This window comes from Coffea arabica, chromosome 9e (assembly GCF_036785885.1).
Source record: "Coffea arabica cultivar ET-39 chromosome 9e, Coffea Arabica ET-39 HiFi, whole genome shotgun sequence".
Lineage (NCBI taxonomy): Eukaryota > Viridiplantae > Streptophyta > Magnoliopsida > Gentianales > Rubiaceae > Coffea > Coffea arabica.
The window spans coordinates 30,475,672-30,496,911 of NC_092327.1; the positions used below are offsets into that span (position 1 = coordinate 30,475,672).

At 37.5% G+C, this 21,240-nt stretch overlaps 1 protein-coding gene and 1 pseudogene across 1 annotated transcript; one reads left to right on the forward strand and one right to left on the reverse strand.

Moving 5' to 3' along the window:
• Window positions 1-6,419: 6,419 nt before the first annotated feature.
• Window positions 6,420-11,678, forward strand: LOC113709077 (uncharacterized; annotated as a pseudogene).
• Window positions 11,679-12,111: 433 nt separating this feature from the next.
• LOC113708878 (ADP-ribosylation factor GTPase-activating protein AGD1) lies at window positions 12,112-20,025 on the reverse strand. Its single transcript, XM_072065975.1, has 15 exons — window positions 19,087-20,025; window positions 18,237-18,281; window positions 17,373-17,438; window positions 17,206-17,253; window positions 17,003-17,098; window positions 16,877-16,918; window positions 15,863-16,078; window positions 15,607-15,738; window positions 15,292-15,525; window positions 15,063-15,149; window positions 14,670-14,984; window positions 14,268-14,413; window positions 14,099-14,189; window positions 13,047-13,525; window positions 12,112-12,675 (listed from the first exon to the last, which is right to left on the reverse strand). Exons 1-15 carry the CDS (start codon window positions 19,990-19,992, stop codon window positions 12,561-12,563), a joined length of 3,018 nt encoding a protein of 1,005 aa, XP_071922076.1. The 5' UTR covers window positions 19,993-20,025; the 3' UTR covers window positions 12,112-12,560.
• Between the last annotated feature and the right edge of the window lie 1,215 nt (window positions 20,026-21,240).

The following is a 21,240-nucleotide window of genomic DNA, read 5'->3' on the forward strand; positions in this document are numbered from 1 at the left end:
GAAACCTATGAAACGGTTTCTCCACTACATGAATAGATTTATGAATTGTAACTTCTATACATAATGTAATCATAAATCATGAATTAATCCTCTTGGGAATACAAAGGGACATCCATACTTTTAATTGTTTCATAACACTCCCCCTTGGATGTCCATTACACAAAGAATATGCCTCGTTAAAACCTTACTAGGGAAAAACCCAGTGGGACCAAAAACCCTAGTGAAGGAAAAAGAGTACACTATTCTTGTGTATTAATTTTTCCCCCTGATGCAAACATCATTTGAGATCTTTTAATCGTCGCATTCCAATATTCTTTGCCATGCCAATTGCACTGAGATATGGTACTTCAGAACCAAGTATCTCTTCATCTTCCTCTCACGATCTAAAAGGATCTTTATTAGGATCTAATGATCTGACGATCATTGGAATACTTAATATATGTGTCTTATCCATATAAAACTGCTTTAATACCTTCCGGGTATATGCAGTTTGGTGGACAAAAATTCTACATTTCAAATGCTCAATTTATAAACCAAGGCAGAATTTTGTCTTTCCAAAATCTTTGATCTCAAATTCTTTTCTCAAATATTCAACATTATTTTGAATCTCTTCAGGAGTTCCAATCAAATTTAGATCATCAACATATACAGCAATTATCACAAAATTTGATCCATTTTTCTTAATAAAAACATATGAACATATTGGATCATTGATATAACCTTCTTTTGTCAGACATTCATTGAGACGGTTATACCACATACGTCCAGATTGTTTGAGCCCATACAGAGACCTTTGTAGAATAAATATTTTTAGGATTTGATTTGCATACTTCAGGCATGTTGAATCCTTCGGGGATTCTCATATAAATATTATTTTCAAGATTTTCATATAAATATGCAGTAACGACGTCCATTAGACGCATATCTAATTTCTCATGTACTGCAAAACTTCACAAGATATCTAAATGTAATAGCATCCACTACAGGTGAATACGTTTCATTATAATCAAATCCAGGCCTTTGTGAAAATTCTTGGGCTACAAGTCTTGCTTTATATCTCACAATTTCATTTTTCTCATTTCTTTTTCTCACAAATACCCATTTATATCCTACTGGCTTTACACCTTCAGGTGTTTGGACTACAGGTCCAAAAACTTTTCTTGTAACCAGTGAGTCCAATTCAGATTGGATCGCATCTTTCCACTTTGGCCAATCATTTATACACCGACATTCATCAACCGATATAGATTCATGATTCTCATCAACTTCTATAATATCAAGTGCTATATTTTATTAGGCTCCAATTAAATTTTTTTTTATGATTTCATTCTCTTCAGAATTTGGCTCTTCAAGAGCAACCTCTTCAAGAAGTTGAATTTTGTCATGACATTTAATTTTCGAAAATATTTGAAATCAATTTATACCTTAATTAGGTAGGCCGGCCTTAAATTTATTTGTAGCACTTGTGCATGTCCTTCAGGGACATCAATTTTAATCAAGATATTTCCTGCAGGAATAGTTGATTTAATAACTTTTCTGGAGTCGATATATATCTGACTGGTTTGCAATTTTCTGCAAATGAATAATTTCTTGAACTTTCAGTTCACATTATTTTGTATGAGGATCGAGGAAATCCAATTTTTCAGGTGATTTCCTTTTGGTTGATTTCTTCCTCCCCCTAATGTCGGGAATCGTAACTCATCAGAATAAATAAATCATTTAATAGATCATTCATCAAATATTTTACGATATTTAATCGTAAAAAGTTATTCATACCCGACATAAATTCTAAATTTCTTTTGGAGCCATATATAATATAAAGGGGGTATGTATAAATACTTGTCGGCTCTCAAATATTCTCACTTTTGTCAAATCATATATCCATTGGGATCAGTAAACTTCTGGTTTGCTGCAATTGATGATTATAAATCAAAATGAGAATGAAGACAATTATACCGATAACCATTTCTCTCTCGAATGGTTATTATAATATAATTAACCTTTATCTCACTTGATTTCTAAATATGATCTTTATTATTGTATCATTTAATGTCTCAATTTGATATCCATTTCAACGGATATTCAAATTCAATAAATTTTTCGAGACATTGTAAAAAATAGTACTTTATTCATGATAAACTTTTCTCCTACAGGGAGAAATATAGTAGTGGCTCTTCTGGAGCTTTCAATCACTTAAGCACTAACACTAATTGTGTTTGTCTCTTTTGTTGAAAAATAGTGTATATAGTAACACTTATTAATGAGACACATATCATTATCACCATAATTCTTATGGGACAAATATCATCATTATAATCTTTTGATCCCAAATGTTTAACATCTATTTCTTCTTCGGGAAGAAAAACTAATTAAATCAATTATCATACACCTTCAGGGTGTTTAAAGAAATTGGCCATGTGAAAATGCTATTATAATTTTGATTCGTCAAATGTACTTCGGGACATTTATTTTCAGAATCCTTATTTTCTTGTCCTCATCAATATTATTCCACTTCAAGTGGTAATTTTTTCTTTTGTTATGGTAAAATACATATTTACCAAAATCATAGTCATGGCATCAACCATAACTAATAAATTGAAATTTAGTCACATTCACTTCTGGGAATGGACTAGAATTAGCATGCAATAAGTACAAAATACTTCTCAAAATTTCTCTTAATATTGCTACTGCAGGAGCATATTAGAGAAATCAATTCTGGAGAATATCATTTTCAATATATCTTATGAGTAAAATTTTCTCGACACAATTTCAATTGAGAAGTAATTCTGAAAATTGCATAATTGTGTTCTTGTAGCCACAGGTAAATTTATCATACCAGGCTTTTTGAAATAATGACCATCTTCTAGTGGTCAAATATTTTCGTTAAAGAATGATCATCTTCAGGTGATCGAATCTTTTTCTTTAAGTATTTCAAAGGACAAGTGAATTCTCAAACATAATTGATTTTCTATAATAACATCTCCAAAACTCAATGCACCAGACTATAAATATTTATAACAAATAATTATAAAGATAAATAAGTAGAATTAAAAGGAGAAATATTACCTCAAAGGTGTCAAACAATATATATTTGTGTTTAGTGATTGCTCAGCAATAGGCACTTGTATTTTTCGATCATTCAAATGTTAGTCATAAGAAATTGAAATAAGTTTGTGACTCAGAAATTTACCTCAGAAGTTACTTGAAGAAATACGGGTAGAATTTCGACAAAATCTTGTGTTTCACTTTTGTTCACGATAGAGGCTCCGTTTTCACCTTTTGCTCAAAAGTAGAGACTCGTGCTGATAACGTGTTGTAAAACTAATAAACTACTATAGTATGAATAGAGATATTAGAGAAAAGTAAAGCAATGGAGAATGATATTCTTGTATTACAACAAAATCAAAGGTCATCTCAAAGGGTTTCAATGTACCTCTATATATAGGCACTACAAGATTAAAGGTACATAAATCCTATTAAACATCCACTACTACAATAATATGAAGAAACCTATGAAACGGTTTCTCCACTACATGAATAGATTTATGAATTGTAACTTCTATACATAATGTAATCATAAATCATGAATTAATCCTCTTGGGAATACAAAGGGACATCCATACTTTTAATTGTTTCATAACAAAATAAAATGACCAGCTCAAACTAAACCGCGTAGAGTGGGAGAAAAAACTCACATTTAGCGAGACTCGACCCCAATTTTTTTTTATTTTTTTGGGATATCAGTATTGATTATTAGATTAAGGTCTCGTCAACTTGTATTACTACTGTTAATATGGATTATGATGCTAATTAGAGTTATTCAAATGTCATTCAAAAACAAATCAATTTCCACGAGAAAAGGTACCGGATTAAACACACGTTGCACAATATGTGGGGTAACAAGAAGGAAGAAACCAATTTGTACTCAAAAGCGTGTTTTTTTTTTTCATAGTAAAAAATACCATGCCATGAGATTGATATGACATCCTGTCTCTTCACGTACGTTAAAGGAGTCATCAAGAACTGAGAGTGAGTTTTAAAGTGGGATTAGCTTTAAGAGGTCAACAACATCGGATAAAAAAGCCTATTAGGATGGCACTTGATATCAATGGATTTACTTCAAGCCATTAGATGAGCTTCTAATCTTAGTTTGATTATTCAAGAAAGTAATCAATGGATTATTTGATGCGATTAATTGAGGACAGATGTCGGGTTTATAAACAGGTGATTAGCCATTCTAATGGGAAGCTTCAAAGTCCAGTTTTTATCATGCCAAGTTCATGTTCGGACGATGGAATTTGATGCTTTTGCTCTGTGCAAATTTTACTGGTTTCACCCTCAAGCAAAGGTGACAATTGGACCAAAGTTTGAACTTCTTTTTTGAAATGGCCCACTATTATAGTAGTCTTTCCGTCATCAGTAGTTTAAGGAGCACTTGATGGGCAACCGGGTTTGGGTAATCAGCATATTTGTTGGGCCAGAATTTGTGTCAGCTAAACCAGCATGACAGGGAAGGCCCTCAATGTAAGTGCAAATATTCAATGGGCCCATGCAACCTTCGTAATATGGGCTCAGTCTTCCTAGAACGACTAGTTTGTAATTAGTACACATCGTCGGTCCTGTTTTTTAGTTGACAGTTGCCGAAGTTGCTTATTTGCTTAAGCATTAATCCATATGCTCCTTTTTTTTTTTTGACATATATTATTAGGATTAATCTTTCCTACACTGACAGTGTATACACTGATTTGGAGTTCTGCTTGTCTTAAGCAATCATAAATAAACTTTCAATTGAAGGGCCAACAAGTAAACAAACCCATAATACAGGTGCTACATCATTCTAGTTTTGATAGAAGGGAAAAATGCAATGACTAAAGAAGTGAGCATGGTTTATTGACAAGACCGGAGGTTGTTCAAATGCAGGTGCAATATGCCAAAGAAGCAATCATGAGAGAACAGTCAAGTGTGGGAAGAGAGGAAAAATTCATTAGGTGGGAGAGACTTCTGGAAGGTTGGTGCAAGGTGAATGCAGATGGTCTGTCCAGGGACAGCTGGGGGAGATGGAAGTCTGGTTTTCACGATCATTATTGGATTAGCAAATAATATAATAGTTGCGGAACTCTGGGGGATCTGGAAAGGATTAGAGCTAGCATGAAAGTAAGGAGAGTGGAAGATGGTGATAGAGTTAGATTCCAAAGCAAGCATGGATCTCAATCAAAATGTGAAAGTCTATTCCCTTACCATAACTTAGATCAACCAGGTAAGAGAGTACATGAGCAAATGATTGGAAATGCAAGCTGCAGCATATATGGCGTGAAGGAAATCAATGCGTCGACTGGTTGGCAAAGAGTAGCATCAGCAATGAACCAGAATTGCAGGTGGTTAGAGAACCTCCAATTGAACTTGGAGAATTATTTGGAGCTGACATATTGAGAGTTGCTACCCCACGTTTGGTAACCATTTAGAGGACGAACCTCTCCCCTTTTGCTCTGTTTTCAAACTCGGACCGGACCGGCCGGTCGAACCGGTTGAACCGGGAACCGGCCAGGTAGCCGGTCCGAGTCACATTAGAAAACCGGAAATTTAAAACCCGGTCAAAAACCGGGTTTGACCGGGTTTGACCGGGAAAAAACCGGTTTTTCCGGTTCAACAGTATTTTTTTAAAAAAAAAATTCAAACTTTTTAATATTATGTTTTGACCCCCTAAATTGTTAAAACTTATTGATATACCTCAAATATTTGATACTTTATAAATATTGTCCTAAAATTTGATGTTATTTTTCAATTAAATTCATAATTTTAATTCTAAACTTGTTAATATTTATTAAATAATATAAATTGCTACTTGATTGTTCTAATTTCTTTGTATTTTCTTGTTAAATATATTTAAAACATCAAATATATATGAATATGCCTTTATTAATATCAATATATTATTAGATATTATATATATAACATTTTAATTTTAAAATAATTTTTATTTATGACGTCATCCGGTTCGACCCCTATCGACCCCCGGTCGAACCCATTGACCCCTGACCCCTGACCTCGGCCGAGTCGCTATCCGGTCCGGTTCTGAAAACATAGCCCTTTTGTAGCCAAAAAAAAAAAAAGGTAAAGGGACTCTCAATATAGGGTTTTTTGTTGGATAAGAAAAAAGTTTGGATGGATTCAGTTTCGATCACCATTACGGATCAGAACATATTTTTAGAATTATAGGTCGCTTACGAAAGTTTTTACAAATCATCCATCAACACAACTCTAATATCTGTAGTAGAATTTGAATACACGTCTTGCAGAAGGATCCTTTGTAAAGAAATTATTCAATTTTACCAATTGAGTCAACTTGTATTCTTGATACGAGTTTAATCTAAACTGATCAGGGCCAATGGGCCTCTTACAAATTCATTAGTACAGCAAACTGGGCTTAACTCTCCACCTGTAACCGAGTGAAAAAGAAAAGGGTTTACAGGTGAATTCGAACCGATTTTCCATACCCACCCGATGTCCCAAACTTGAATGGTTGAATGTCTCGAAAACAAGTAGACCAGAACAGAGCATAGCTTCAGACGGAGATTTTAGAAGAAATTAAAATGAAGAAGCTCTAGGGTAGGAGGCAATATCATATTTGTAAAAGAAATTGAGAGCCATTTTGTATTGGCAAAAAGAAAAAAAAAAAAGGAATGATGTTATCAGCTTCTCGCAAAGCCTATGCATTTCGGTACCAAAAGCACATGGTTTTGAAGAAAGCAATAAAGTTTAATGTTCTCCGGACATCGGTGTATTTCTTCCACACCTCCAGAGGAAATGAATCCACGGCTGAAGAAATCAGCAAGATTTTGATGCACAACAACTGGCAATTCCTCTTAGAATCCTCCACTGTCCCTCAAGAAAAGCTGAACCCAGATGTGGTTCAATCAGTTCTTCGAAGAAACCAACTGGATATTCATCCCAAACGCCTTTTGGACTTCTTCAACTGGTCAAACCAGCAAATGGGTACTCCTCAAAATCTCGATTCTTTCTCAATTCTCAACTTGATTCTATGTAACTCCAATTTATTCTCACTTGCCAATCGGTTATTGAGTAAAATGATCGAGACCCGGATTCCGGTTTTAGATATTTTGAGCTCATTGCTGGAATGTTGTAAGGAATGTGATAGGTTGAAATCAAGGTCTGTTGCGTTTGAGTTGTTAATTGATGCTTATAGGACAAAGGGTTTTTTGAACGAGGCTTTTTCTGTGTTTTTGGGAGCTAAAGATGGTAAATTTATGCCGAATTTGTTGTGTTGTAATTCATTGTTGAAGGATTTGATGAAGAGTAATAGAATGGAGTTGTTTTGGAAGGTGTATGAGGGCGTGGTAGAGAGCGGGGTTCCTCTTGATGTTTATACGTACACAAGTGTGATCCATGCTTACTGTAAGCTTGGGAATGTTGGGGAGGCGAAAAGGATCCTACGCGTGATGGAAGAAAATGGGTGTACTCCGAATTTGGTTACCTATAATGTTGTTATAAGAGGGTTGTGTGGAAAGGGGGCTGTGGATGAAGCGCTTCAACTGAAGAGGTCAATGGATGATAAGGGGTTGATTCCAGATAGTTACACGTGTTCGATACTTATAGATGGGTTCTGCAAGCAGAAGAGGTCAGTGGAAGCTAACTCAATTTTGGAAGAGATGAATGACATGGGTCTCAGGCCTGACCAAATTGCCTGTACTGCATTGATTGATGGCTTCATGAAAGAGGGTAACATAGAAGGTGCATTTAGAATTAAGGATGCAATGGTTGCAAAGGGAATCAAGTTAAACATTGTGGCTTACAATACTATAATAAATGGGCTGTGTAAAGTTGGTCAGATGGAAAAGGCAGTGGATTCATGAATGAGATGACTACAATGGGCATAGCACCTGAAACTCAGACTTTTAATTATCTAATTGAAGTGTATATTCAAAAGGGAAGTCTGGATAAGGCTTCTGAGGTTCTTGCTGAGATGAAGGAGAGAAACATGGAACTTTCTGTATATACTTTTGGTGTCATAATAAATGGGTTATGTCGTTCTGGGGATTACTGCCGTGCAAAACTTGTCCTAGACAAAATGGTCAGTTGTGGTGTCAAACCAAATGCCATCATCTATTCAAACATGATAAAAAGCTATGTACAGAATGGTAAGTTTGAAGATGCAACCAATGTCTTGAAGGAAATGTTGCAGAAAGGTGTTTTGCCTGATCTATATTGCTATAATTCTGTTATAATTGGCCTTTGCAAAGCCAGAAGAATGGAAGAAGCAAAAACATGTCTAATTGAAATGGGAAAGTGTGGACTAAAGCCAAATGCATATACATATGGGGCTTTCGTCTCAGGATATAGTGAGGCAGGGCAAATGGAAGTAGCAGAAAGGTATTTTAGGGAGATGCTTGATCGTGGTATTGCACCAAATCTTGTTGTTTATACATGCATGATAAATGGCTTCTGCAAAGAGGAAATTAAGCAAGCCTTTTCAACATTCAACTCTATGCTAGGACGGGGATTACTCCCAGATTTGCAACTGTATAGTGTTCTTATCAATGGCCTCTCGAAAAATGGAAAATTAACAGAAGCCATGCAAGTTTTGTCTGATCTGTATGATGCAGGTTTACGTCCTGATGTTTACACTTACACCTCCCTCATCTCAGGCTTTTGTAAGCAAGGAAATATGGAAAAAGCCTTTTTGCTTCATGATGAAATGTTCCAGAAGGGTATTTTTCCAAATATTGTCACTTATAATGCATTAATAGGTGGCCAATGCAAGTCAGGTGACATTGAGAAATCTAGGGAACTGTTTGATGGGATCTCTGGCAAGGGTTTGACGCCCAATTGTGTAACTTATGCTACAATAATTGACGGATACTGCAAATCAGGAAACCTATGTGAGGCATTTAACTTATTCAATGAAATGCCAGCAAGGGGGCTCCAACCAGATTCTTTTGTCTACAATGCCCTTGCCAATGGGTGCTGCAAGGAAGGGGAAACAGAGAAAGCATTGTTACTGTTCCATGAAATGATACAGAAAGGCATTGCATCTATTGTGACTTTTAATACTTTGATTGACAGGCTTTGCAAGTGGGGAAAATTTGACTAAAGCAATTGACTTGGTGAATGAAATGACTGATAAGAAGATCACACCAAATCATATAACCTTCACAATTTTGATTGACTACCATTGCAAGGCTGGGATGATCAAAGAAGCAGAGGAACTTTTCATAGACATGCAGAACAGGAATCTGAAGCCAACAAATTTCACTTACATGTCTCTCTTACATGGTTACAACAAAGTTGGGAATCGGTCAAAAATGTTTTCAGCTTTTGAAAATTTGGTTGAGAGGGGCATTGAGCCTGATGAACTGATTTACAGCATGATGATAGGTGCGTATTTCAAAGGAGGACATTTGGAAAAAGGTTTTAAACTTTGGGATCTAGCATTGGACAAGGGATTGCTGGATGGATTGACAAATGAAACGCTAGTTGAGACCTTGTCTGGAAATGGTGAAATTTCTAGAGTAATGGAATTACTTGATAGGATTGGAAACCAAGGATATAATCCTTGTCTTGCAATGTGCAGTACTTTGATCCATGGATTGAATAAGGCAGGATATTCCGGAAGACTAGATAAAATATTAGAAATTATGAAAGGGTATGGCTGGATTCCTAAATCCACAGCTTTAAACGAGTTCATTGATCTATACCAAATAAGTGCAAATTCTGAGAGTGTTAGCAATCTCTCAAAGCAAGCAGCCCTAGAAGTTGCTTGTCAGGTTTAAGCAGAGTTTGAGGCGATGGTAGTTATGACTTTTGCGTTCTTGGTTATGCTGGCTGTTCGACTGATTTTTGGGATACTGTATAAGGAGACGGATCTATTAAGTGCGGTGAGCAGCCTCAGTTTTTGCTGCAATTAAGTTGCGTGAAAGTTTTCAGCTGCAATCAAAAGATACATCTGTGAAAGGTGAAAATACAAAATTCTACACTTCATCATTCATCTCAGTTGTTATCACATTCCTCCTTTCCCTTTTTACTGTTATATATACATACACATATACATACATATACATATGGCTTTGTTTTCCTCTTTTTTTAATGGGTGGGTGGGACTTTTACTTTCAATTAAAATGCACAGATGGTCCGCTTGTTCTTTTATTTACAATGTGATTATGTTTCGTTTTTTGTAGAACTTGAAAGGGTTGCATGTTTTTGTTGAAACCAGTTTCATGATTGTAGTTGGGATCTTTACTTCCATGGCAGGAATACGAAATTGCCTCCTGTTTTCTTATTTCCTTCTTTTCGGCTATTGGGGACAGAAAAATGGGTTTTTGGGGGGGGGGGAGGGGGTGTTGGGGTTGGTGCGGTTCTTTATGAGATGCTGTCACACAGAGGCATGTATGTGCACACACCTGAACACATAACCCTAAGTATGCTAGGGGACTCTTGGCCCTCAGCAAAAGCATAGATGCTACTTTAGGTCATGGCTTCAGTTACTTAATGGAGGAGTAAAATCCCATGCTTAACAAACTGATTTGAGTTCATTTTGCAGGTGATGTGCTCCATGGTACTACCTTTAGCAATAGCAGGTGGTAAAAGAAGCAAAGGGTTTTGAGCTTAAAAGGTAATAATTATGCCTTCTATGTTTTTAATGTAATAGGATTTGTTGGCTCTAGTATGTCCCTAGATATTCAGCCTAAGTTATTCATCTATCCTTGCGTTGTTTCATTTTATCTGTGTTTTTTCCTGATGTTTCTAATGCAAATAGCTTTTGATGTGCACATGGCATCTTATGTTGACAATGCTAATTATCAATGATTATCTGATCAGAATAATTTCTAATCTTCTGAAGTATTGCGGGGTATTGAGCTGCACGTTATATGTATATATATGTTTATGTACTACTTTTGTTGAGCTACTTATTCCTGGATTGTTTACTTCTGTCCACCTCTTGAGCAGGGTTTTCGATCCTTGCTAGCTTAAGGACATCTGATGGACAAGGTTGCACATCTTACAACGATTTTAGGGGAATCATGAACTGCAATTTGGTATGCCAGATTGGAGCGCTGTGTTTTACTGTTGATGATTCTTTTGTTTCTTGTATTGTATTTTAGCATGAGTGAGTTATTATATTGCTTTGCAAATTGCTGCTTTACGTTTTGTCTCTCCACTGAGCAGGCACTGGTAAAAACACGAGGCAGACCAGCAAAAGTTTGAAGAAACACTTTGCTCATAGCGCAGAGTGATTAGGGAAACTTCGGACTGCATGCTCCCTGGAGCATTTTGAGCTACACACTCCCACTTTTCTCCCAAGTGAATTGTACCAAAAATCAAGCTGTATCAACATGCAGTTCATTCTTATAAATTGGCAATCCTCTGCAGTCTTTTTCTGTTTCAATGAGGACCACTGTTAATGTTTAGTCACCAAAAAGCTTCTGGTGATCACTGGCTCGAGTCACACTGATGAAGATGTTATGCGATAAATTTGTGGAATTGGTTTTCGTGCCTGATACCAAATTTAGGTGGACAAACAAATGGGACTTGGTGGATCAATGTGTCTGATTTTCTGCATTCGCTGATGACTTGTTTTGTTCTACACTGATAATTAGTGTCTTTGACGAAACAAAATTATGAAAATCGGGAAAGAGTAAAAGATTTCCACTTTGATTACTGAATGTTATGTATTGTTGTTTAGTCTAATTAGTAGCTGGATGGATGATTGAGAAGTGGGAATCCAAGTAAAAAGGGAATTGGCAGTTCGAGTTGGAAAATATAAGGCTTGGGCAGATACCATATTTGTTTTACTTCTTCATTTTATGCTCATAATGATTTTTGTTTAACGTTATTATTTGTTGCCACAAAATCCTTCTAATTATTCCATGAGGCTAAAGCCTCATAATTTTAACGTGATAAAATCCCAATTACACTCGGAAACTGAGTATACAATAAAAATTAATTTTGCTTTCTGCCGAAGGATACAGGCAGATTTGGGGTTACCATGGATTGAATTGAATGAGGAGGACCAAGGTACAATGAAGGGACTACTTTTATCGCTCTTTGATTGTAAATCAAAACAGGAAAAACAAGACAGAGAAACGGTGGAAGCAATTTCAAAAGGAAAGAAATCAAAATTTTTCAAGATTCAATGCAAATCATACAACTATTATCCATCCTAAGCGTCCTAACAGCACATTTCTGGGGACAGCTCAAGTACAATAGGAGTCCCATGGTCACAGAGTCATCCTGAAATTACTTAAAAAAGTTATATACAGCCACAGCATATTCATCCTAGCCAATCTCAAAAGAAAAGAAACCAGAAAGGATGGCACACAAACACGAGCATCGTGCATCTTTACACTGTTTTTGGTACCACATTGTGTCTTTCAGAAAAAGGCATGCACCCAGTGGGAGACGAAAGTGAGGTAACTCCCTTGCATGGTTTAACTGGTAAGAACCTGACTAGCCATATTCAAACTACCTCAGATCCCAGGGTAGAAGAGCACCGATTTAGTACATTCGAAAGTTTTCATTTCTACCTCTGATTCATGGATCCAAGGCTATCTGCTAGCATTTTTCAAGACAGCAATTATCTCAACATCATCGAGGTCAGATTCTTTAACAAGCTGTAAAGGTGTTTTACCTTCCTTATCTGGAGCTTGCGGGTCAGCTCCCCTGCCATCCAAGGGGTCACATGAGCAGCAGTTAAAAACTTTCGAACGCACACTCCCTACTAGATGTTTAGATTTGGAAATAAAAGTCTTCTAGTATATGAATTAATTACTAACAGCTGACTTAGTCATGCATTGTATCAATGAAGGACTTGAACTAGGTGTTTAGACAATGCACAACTTCAGGAAGTTGAAGTTCCTTCTTATACTGATAAACAAAAATCACACTTGGAAACTGAGGATAAACTGAACATGGACCCCGAAAAAAAAAAAAAAAAGATGAGGATTCTCCACAATGAAAACAAAGAAGCATAGGATCTGTTGATTGGAAAAAGAAAAGAACATAATAGAAATCTAGTCAGATGCAAGAATTACCTAGTAAGCAGAAGCTTGACAATTGCAATTCTTCCTCTTATTATAGCATGATGCAATGGTGCCTGACCCCTTGAATCACAAGAATTTATATTTGCACCATGTTGTAGGAGCAACTCTACCATACTGACATCAGCAATTTGGCAGGCCAGGTGAAGCAAGGAACAGCCATCAAGAAGATAATTAATGAACTGACTATGACTAATGCTTTCTGCATTTGCAGATAGTACAGAACCACCATCCATATTGTCAAAGTTCTGATGAGCATTTGCATGATCCTGCAATCTCATTGGCTTGGCTAGACTTAATGGTGTAGTAAGTGAGGCTTGCCTAAGGATTGCGTTTACATCCACTTCACATATGACAATGAGGCGGTATGCTGATTTCTTATCATTCATGCGAACACTTTCCCACAATTGTTCGGCAACTGAAAGAAGATGCTTACTGTCGTTAACTTTCTGAACAAAACGTTTTTCTGCATACTGCAAAAGGAAAACACGCTGTTAATTTTTTCTTTTTCCCAGATAAAAAAAAAAAAAAGCAAACATCGTATTAGTAAAACAGTATTCCCCTGTACAGAAAGTGCAGATAACAATTCAAAATCAGACAAAAACTCATCTGAGTGTCCATGCATGTTTATAGCTCTTATTTTTTTTTTATTTTTTGAACTGTCACATTGGCGCAGCAGTCATCTCCATGCATGTTTATAGCTACTCCAAGAAAACAAGTATACAAAACCTAGCGATTATAGTCTACCGAGGTTTCTGAATGCCTTGAAAAGATCTGTGATTCGTCTGATTCCATGATAGCCAAAACTTTGCCCTTAAATTGCACATCAAACTAAAAAAAAAAAAGAGTCCATTTTAACAAATCACCGTAAAGTCAATATCTAAGAGATTGTCTTTAATGTGACTTTTTAAAGTAAAATTGACTTCCTTAGTTTGCGAACAACAATAAATTCAACAATACTTGTATAGTTTCCAATTAAGATATGAACATTTGAGTAAATAATCCAACTGAACTGATAGAGATAAAAAAAGAAGAAGAGTTAGTACCTTTGCATGAATGAACTTCTCCTTAACTGAGATATGATCATCATGACTGGGTTTACTGAAAAACTGTTTGTGTTTATCAGACTCAAAGAACCTGCATCAAAGATATATATATTTAACATTAAGCCTTTAAAACAAGATAATCAACTGCAGAAAACTCTGCAACACTTACCGCCTTGGTATTTCATCAGCCTGAAAAGTTTTTCTTGCATTCAACAGCCCCTCCCATATTGAATTCACAAAGACGTTCCCCAAGGCCTGGAACAACGCTATCACAGAAGGTTCCCAGACCTTCACATCGAGAGCTAAGGATCTCACCTGCACTTGAAGTACACAACAATGTAGGATTAGCAACCAAGAAAATCATTTGCTACTAGCGCTAAAAGTAATCAGCTACAATGAGCAACCAGCACTTTTCTTCTCATGAGCTATTTATTGTCAAAATTCCTTTCATATACAACCAGGACTAGGTCTTGATAGAACCTTTACACTAGAAATGTGTTTGTAAGATATTGAAAATTAACAGCAAATGTGAGAAGGTTAAAACGCAAACTTGAGATAAAAAAAAACTTGCCTTTGATATATGTACCCCAAGGTTTCGGTGAACACCAGAACACTCTATACAGATTAGGACACCAAGATTCAGGGAAGCCCAGTCTGGTTCAAGCGCACCACAATCAGCGCACACATCGTTCCCAGGTAATCTTTTTAATGTATCAACTGGCTTATCAATTTTCATACTATGATGTAGCTGCAGTGCACTTTTTGATGAACGTATCAAGTTCCTAGAAGCAAATTCCTTATCAGAGGAATGTTCTTCAATTGTCCCGTGATCATAATCTGGACTTCCGATGGAACTACTTTCACTACTGGGGCTTGCAGCAAAATGCTGGCACATGATTGAATTAGTATAATTCATGAGAACCAAACACTACGTTTAGAATGCACTGATGCAGTTCGATTTTACCTTCTCGGGTTCCTGGGAACTCAGTAAAGATGCAATAACTCCAGTTATTTTATCAATCCAATCCATTTGCTCTGTTGCACTCTCTGCCTACATGACCAAACAACTACTAAGCTACCGCCCAAGATAACGAGTCTTTAAGTAATTGGGTTACAAAAGACATTCAGCCTCACCAACTAAAAAGTTTCTCACTACTCAAACTATTAAACATGTCAGGCTAATAAGTATTTACCTGCAAGGTGTAATTCTTCGCTGGTGAAATTATCCTGAAGCAAAATCTCAGATCTGATTGATCTGCATCAACTTTTATTGTTGATGTGAGTAAGTTCACCGTGTGACGTGCAACAGACTTTTCATCGTGTACACCACCATGATAATGAGAAGACAACCAACGACTTAGAAGTCCAGAACTGGGTTCTGAGGGAGAACTTCTATGTACATGAAAGTGACTTCCAGATCCTGGGAACTAGTAGAGAATAACATATTAAGTGGAGACGAACCAAAAGGAAGGAGCCTTTGACATGAAATTTTTGTTTAAATTACTTACAGATGACCTGCTCCATTGTTTGCGATAGTAATACAACATTCCTCTGCTATCCAAGACAAAAAATCTTCTCTTCCAGTCACCTCTTAAATTAGAAGAACGTTTTGAGAGATATCCTTGTTTAATGGTTTGCACCTAAACTATTGAAAACTTAGCTATAAACATAGAGATCAGGAACATATATTGAAAAGAGTAAATGCTAAAAGAAACCAAGGAAAGCTCTCTTTGGTTACAAGGAAATCAATATCAATTTGAGTACCTTCCCTTCCAGTGCAGACTGCATAACTGCCTCTATGACTTTGTGGGAACCTCTAGGGAATTGTTGTACTATATCATGACTTGGAGAACCAATGGACCCATTGAATGATCTTCTACTCTCTTGATCAACCTGCCTTTTGTACTCCTGCATCCTTTCATTTAGAGCTGCCTGCTCATAATTGGAACTTTCTCTTGCATGCTGTGCATAAGCCAAGACCTGTAACAGAATAGCTTCCCTAAACTCCACAAGATATGTATAGTTTATCATATAGACATTAAACATCAAAACTGTAGCTTAAACCATTCAGAAACCACTTCAACCACAAGGAAAACAGCTGATAGATATATTCAACAGATCGTGCGGTTGGCTTAAATATCTGATAGAATGAGGATGTCCAGAATGTATTTTGCATACTATTTTCATGATTGAACAAATAAAGTTTTCATGTGCAAGAAGTACGTAGTAGTGGCTGCTTGACTCCATTCTCCATTACTTCATGTTTGCTATTAATAGTTGCAATCAGTTCGACAAGTCGCTAAATCATGAAGCAGCCATGAACAAAACCAATTCCTTAGAGAATATCAGCTATTGAAGGATCAAGGATAGAATTTAACAACTGAATAAAAACTTTTTAAGTTTGAGCTTCTTAAAGTAAAACATTAATACATAGATGGGAAACATTGGGCAACATCTGTGGTAAATTATGGAAATGTAAGGAAATTTAAGTAAGATTGAGGCGACATCTTGCATGTATGCCAGTCCTATTCTAGGAGGATCCCATTGATGCATCTAAGGAATGCTGTTACGGCAATGTAGCTTGTCCAATGCTTTCGCAGGGTAAGCTTCTATATAAGTCTCTGTAATTGCTTTCTTCAACCTCCTCTTAAGCATCTTACTATTACTCCTATATGCTCTTGTATGTTCCTTCCAGGGATATGAACTACTGGACAAATAAAAGAGGTGCTAAAACACGTTATCAGAAATCAGTCCATAATAAAAAAAGAAAAACTGGACCTGGTTTATGTAAGGCTCCATCTGATGCAATAGCTCGTATCCCTGTACATGACATCACTTTTTGGATTCAGCATGTGCATTATAAGCATATCTCCATTTACTAAGAGCTTCTAATCATAAAAGGACCTGTTTGAAATAACGAAGATGAGCATCCATTGCACTACCTACAGCATCCAAAAACTCGAATCGTTTCTTTGCCTCAACAGTAGAAAGAGCACCAACCTGACCTTTCATCAAAAAGTTCTATGGTAAGACAATTTCGAAATTAGAGAATTCCATATCTTGATAGTTCTATAGAAAAAAGAAATGACTAGAAACTTAAAACAAACCAGATTGAACCGTGATTGCTCAAACACAGATCTTGAATTATGAAGTTCCTGGAACGTCCCTCTACCAAATTAGAATTTAACAGATAATGGTTACCCATAACCAATTATCTGATCAACGAAAGCAATTGGTAATAAATCATTTAATGTAAAAAACTAATGCTCAATACCTCCTCTAACGCAGCAGCTACATCATTTTTAGTGCTTTTCCTCAATGACAAATACTTCTCGCGGACCTGAGGCAGGAATAGGGTGTTAACAATAAAAGAAGAAAGTACCAACTATATCAGCATGTGATTCATCACTGTACATCCTTTATTGGTATGTTAAGATATTCCAATTGTATATTTTGTTATATTTAGTAGCTTGTAATCAAAACAAGGGGGGTTCCTGTATAGTGTACAGCAGCAAGAGATTAGGAGTAACAAGCCAGTGCTCTATCTTCTCAACTAATGACTGGGTATGTTGATGGGTTAAGTTGGTAAAATTCTGCCTATACTTAGTTCAATGGAGCTTAAAAAACCCCACAGCAACCACTAAATATAAGCTTTAGATCTACAGTGCGGTGCAAAATAGGCTCCCTCACCATTTTGTGCGTGACTAGGAGAAAGAGAGATACTCTTAAGAGAGATATGGCTCTAAATATAGAAGTGTATACATTTGAAAGGAAAAGTACCAAAGGAAGGATGATTTCTTTGACTTTTAATGGATCTCATAGTTCTCTGCAGCTTCCTACTCACTTAAGAAGATTGATGCTTAGTTTCCTAAGTACCCCAAATTATAAAACTGCTAATTATCTCTAATCCTCAAGCTGCCTGGCATGTCAGTGGACTAAAGGATTGACATGGAAATGCTAAAGGATCTATTAAGCAACTGAAGTCATAATCTAAACATAACATGAGAGTAGGTTTCTCAGCACTGCCAATAATGACAGTAAATGAAATAGGAATTTTTATAGATCAACTGAGCTTCTCATAAAAAATTGATTTGAGAAAATAAAATCAGCAAACTGCCGAGGTGTAATCATGTAATACCTGGTCATAAGTAACATTAGCCTTATCAAAACGCTTACGAGCTTCCTGCAATTTACATGATTGTGTTGATTAGAATGGAAAAGATCCTTCAATATATAATAGTAGGAGGGAAGTCATGCAGAGTTATAATGATATATACATATAAACAGTATTACAAGTAACAGAGTAACAACAACAGGTGTGATACGAGACGCGGAAGCTACTTCGGATCTAAAGGAACACGATGAAGATTTGACGGAGTTGAACCCGAACTTGGACCACTCAAGAACAGATTTAACGGTAGAGGACGCCACAATCAAGTATGTGTGCTTGATTGATAAGTCAAGAACAGCCTAGGATCAACTCTAGGATGTTCAACTTAGCTTTTACAAGCTAAGGGAATTTCCCACAAGGAATGGACGAAATTCTGGAAATTTTATTCAATACTCTCAAAAACTGAATGTAACATGCGGCTTGAGGCTATTAATAGCCGTGACTAAGACCTAATAAACTGGAAAAATAACAAGGAAAGTTCGGCCAGCCCCTTGGGCCTTCACTTGACCGAAAGCTAGCCCAACTAACTATAGATCATAAGCTTCGGTGGCGTTGCCCCCGAACCCCCACCGGGGGCTTCGCTGCGCCCCCGGGCCCCCAAGCCAGGGGCGCGTCGCCCCCTTGGACCCCCGACTCGCTGATCGGACAGCGAGACCCCCGTACGGCTCAGCGAGGGTACTTAACTGCGGCTCAGCCCGCCGTTTGGAGCTTGAACATTTGCATCTTCAATTGTAAGCAGCATTTTAGTAGTCGTGCAAGGATATTCCAACTCAATTCCTTCAATGACCGGTTTCTCTTGGGTTTGGACGGCACGTACCAAGGCTTGAAGGGACTCCTTGAATCTCTTGGCTCGTGCTCGTGTCACTGGGCCTTGGGGCACCTTCACAGGGTCTACTTGTACACTTTGGGTCTCGTGCTCAACCGCATCATTCCCCTCCTCTTGAAAAGGATTTGCCCTCAAATCGTACTCGTCCCCTGCAATAAATGGACTTAGATCAGCAACATTGAATGTAGCACTAACAGTATACTCACCAGGCAGATCTAAGCGGTATGCATTGTCGTTGATGCGCTCAATAACTTGAAAAGGCCCATCTCCTCTTGGTGACAGCTTGCTTTGCCGTTGTTTTGGAAACCTCTCCTTGCGCAAATGTAACCAGACCCAATCACCTGGTTCAAAGACAAGCTTGCGCCTGTGCTTATTAGCTTGTTGGACATATTGGGCCGTCCTCCTCTCGATGTTGGTACGAACCTTGTCGTGTAATGATCTCACGAACTCAGCTTTCTTCTTGCCATCTAAGTTCATATGCTCAGAAGAAGGTAATGGCAACAAATCTAAGGGAGTTAAGGGGTTCAAACCATACACAACTTCAAAAGGCGAGAATTGTGTAGCACTATGCACAACCCTATTGTATGCAAACTCAACATGAGGTAGACACTCCTCCCATGACTTGATATTTTTCTTTATGATTGCACGTAGGAGTGTGGATAAAGTCCTATTGACTACCTCAGTTTGTCCGTCCGTTTGAGGATGACTAGAGGTAGAGAACAACAGTTTGGTTCCCAACCGACCCCATAAAGATTTCCAGAAATAGCTCAAAAACTTGACATCTCTATCGGATACTATTGTCCTAGGTATGCCATGCAAACGAACAACCTCTTTAAAGAATAAATCAGCAATGTGTAAAGCATCATCCGTCTTATGACATGCAATAAAGTGAGCCATTTTGGAGAACCTATCTACCACAACAAATATAGAGTCATGGCCACGCTTTGAACGAGGTAAACCAAGCACGAAATCCATGGAGATGTCAACCCAAGGTTGGTGAGGTATGGGTAAAGGAGTATACAAACCGTTTGGGTTGACCCGAGACTTAGCTTTGTGGCACACACCACATCTTTCAACAATCCTCTCCACGTCCTTGCGCATGCGAGGCCAATGGAAGTGTTCCTGCAATACAGCTAATGTCTTGGTGACACCAAAGTGTCCCATTAGTCCACCACTATGTGACTCCTGAATAAGTAAGTCACGTATGGACCCTCGAGGAATGCACAGCTTGGTAAGATAAAATAAGAACCCATCATGTACAAAGAACTTTTCAAAGTCAGATTTTCCCCAATTCGCATAAGCGTTGGCAAAATCCAAGTCATCCTTATACAACTCCTTCATGAGTTCAAAGCCTAGGAGTTTAGCATCTAAGGCAGTGAGCAAAATGTGTCTCCGAGATAAAGCGTCAGCTACTACATTAGACTTACCTGTTTTGTATTTGATGACGTATGGAAAAGACTCGATGAAGGCTACCCATCGGGCATGCCGTTTGCTCAGCTTTTGTTGTCCTTTTAGGTGCTTGAGAGACTCATGGTCAGTTTTGATGACGAATTCCCGGGCACGTAGGTAGTGTTGCCATGTCTCCAAAGCACGTACGAGGGCAAACATCTCCTTGTCATAAGTTGAATAGTTGAGGACCGCGCCATTTAATTTCTCACTAAAGTAGGCAATCGGTCTCCCTCCTTGCATGAGTACGGCTCCTACTCCTACACCTGATGCATCACATTCCACTTCAAAAGTGAGATCAAAGTTAGGTATTGCAAGGAGTGGTGCATGTGTGAGTTTGTGTTTCAGCAATTGGAAAGCCTTATCTTGGGCTTCCCCCCAAAAGAACTTCTCGTTCTTCTTTATGACCGCGGTAAGAGGTGCAGCAATGGTGCTAAAATCCTTCACAAAGCGACGGTAGAAGCTTGCTAATCCATGAAAGCTGCGCACATCACTTACAGAGGTAGGTGTTGGCCACTCTTGGATGGACTTAATCTTCTCTTCATCTACATGAATGCCCTGCGCACTTACAACATATCCTAGAAACACAACACGATCAGTGCAAAATGTGCACTTCTTAAGGTTGGCATATAGCCTTTCCCTTCGAAGTACTGCAAAGATGGCTTTGAGGTGCTCAAAGTGTTCCTCTAAGCTTCTACT